Here is a 1,185-nt window from a genome sequence, read left to right on the forward strand (position 1 = left end):
GTATTCAAATTAAAATTATATTTCAGTTAATCTGTGGGGTGCATAATCCTCGTTAGCCTAGCTTCAGAAGAATGCCAGAGTTACATTGATGCCCTAGTAATGTAACTCAAGTTCAAGTTTTTCTCCTTAAACACTTTCTACTTTTAATTCTTTTTCTTAAAACTCAGACTGCTTTATTCTCTGTTTTATTTCTTACTGAAACTCGTTAAGTTTGGTTTGATAACTAAAGGATAATAGCCATTCTGTGGAGGGAGAGTGATGGGACTTCAAACAGGAAAGATAAGGAGGAAGGATTAAAATTATTTTAAATTATTCGATTTTCTTACATAAGGCCTTGATGACATCATACTCTGACAGGATTTTAACCCGTGTCATTTTTAATTGACTGAAAAGAGTCCTATACCAGCATACCTCTCTTAGATGGTCACATAGAGTGAAGTATTTAAACATATAAGAAAACAAAAGTAATTTTTTATTTTTTTTTGCCAGTGCACCTTTCCCTCCCTCTTTCCTCATCCCTCCCAGCTTCACTATCTGAGGAGAGTGTCATGACCCCAGATATGGAGAATGCTGTGATCAGCCCCATCCTCCCTTTCCTTTTTCTTGGCAACGAGAGAGATGCACAGGATTTGGATCTACTGCTTCGTCTCAACATTGGTTTTGTGGTCAATATCACAACCCATCTTCCCCTCTACCACCTGGACACAGGCTTGGTGCGTTACAAAAGGCTCCCTGCCACTGACAACAGCAAGCAGAACCTGCGACAGTATTTTGAAGAGGTTTTTGAGTTTATCGGTAAGAGAAATTTTCAACTCTTGTAGTTTAAACATTTACATGTCATTTCTTAACAAGTGCAGGTTTTTATGGGGTATTTAAAATCATCTTCTTGCCATGTTATTTCTGATACTTTCTATTTAAATTGTACATCAGAACTGGAGGCATGTGACCATATTTTGATGTGTGCCACACCTTTTTTTTGTTTCAGAGGAAGCTCACCAGTGTGGACGGGGCGTTCTAGTGCACTGCCAAGCAGGTGTGTCCCGCTCAGCTACTATAGTCATTGCTTACCTGATGAAGCACACCCTCATGACCATGACTGATGCCTATAAGTATGTGCGCAGTCGGCGGCCAATAGTCTCCCCCAACCTCAACTTCATGGGCCAGCTGCTAGAGTTTGAGAGAGAC

The 1,185-nt window shown here is 40.1% G+C and overlaps 1 protein-coding gene across 1 annotated transcript; it reads left to right on the top strand.

Moving 5' to 3' along the window:
- Nucleotides 1-491: 491 nt before the first annotated feature.
- On the top strand, nt 492-1,182 carry LOC107736083 (dual specificity protein phosphatase 10-like; the record flags this gene model as incomplete). Its single annotated transcript, XM_016547586.1, has 2 exons — nt 492-795; nt 986-1,182. Coding segments are annotated over exons 1-2 (444 nt in total), but the record flags the coding sequence as incomplete, so codon positions are not given.
- Between the last annotated feature and the right edge of the window lie 3 nt (nt 1,183-1,185).

This window comes from Sinocyclocheilus rhinocerous, unplaced genomic scaffold, assembly GCF_001515625.1.
Source record: "Sinocyclocheilus rhinocerous isolate Xijiao unplaced genomic scaffold, SAMN03320098_v1.1 C36481035, whole genome shotgun sequence".
Lineage (NCBI taxonomy): Eukaryota > Metazoa > Chordata > Actinopteri > Cypriniformes > Cyprinidae > Sinocyclocheilus > Sinocyclocheilus rhinocerous.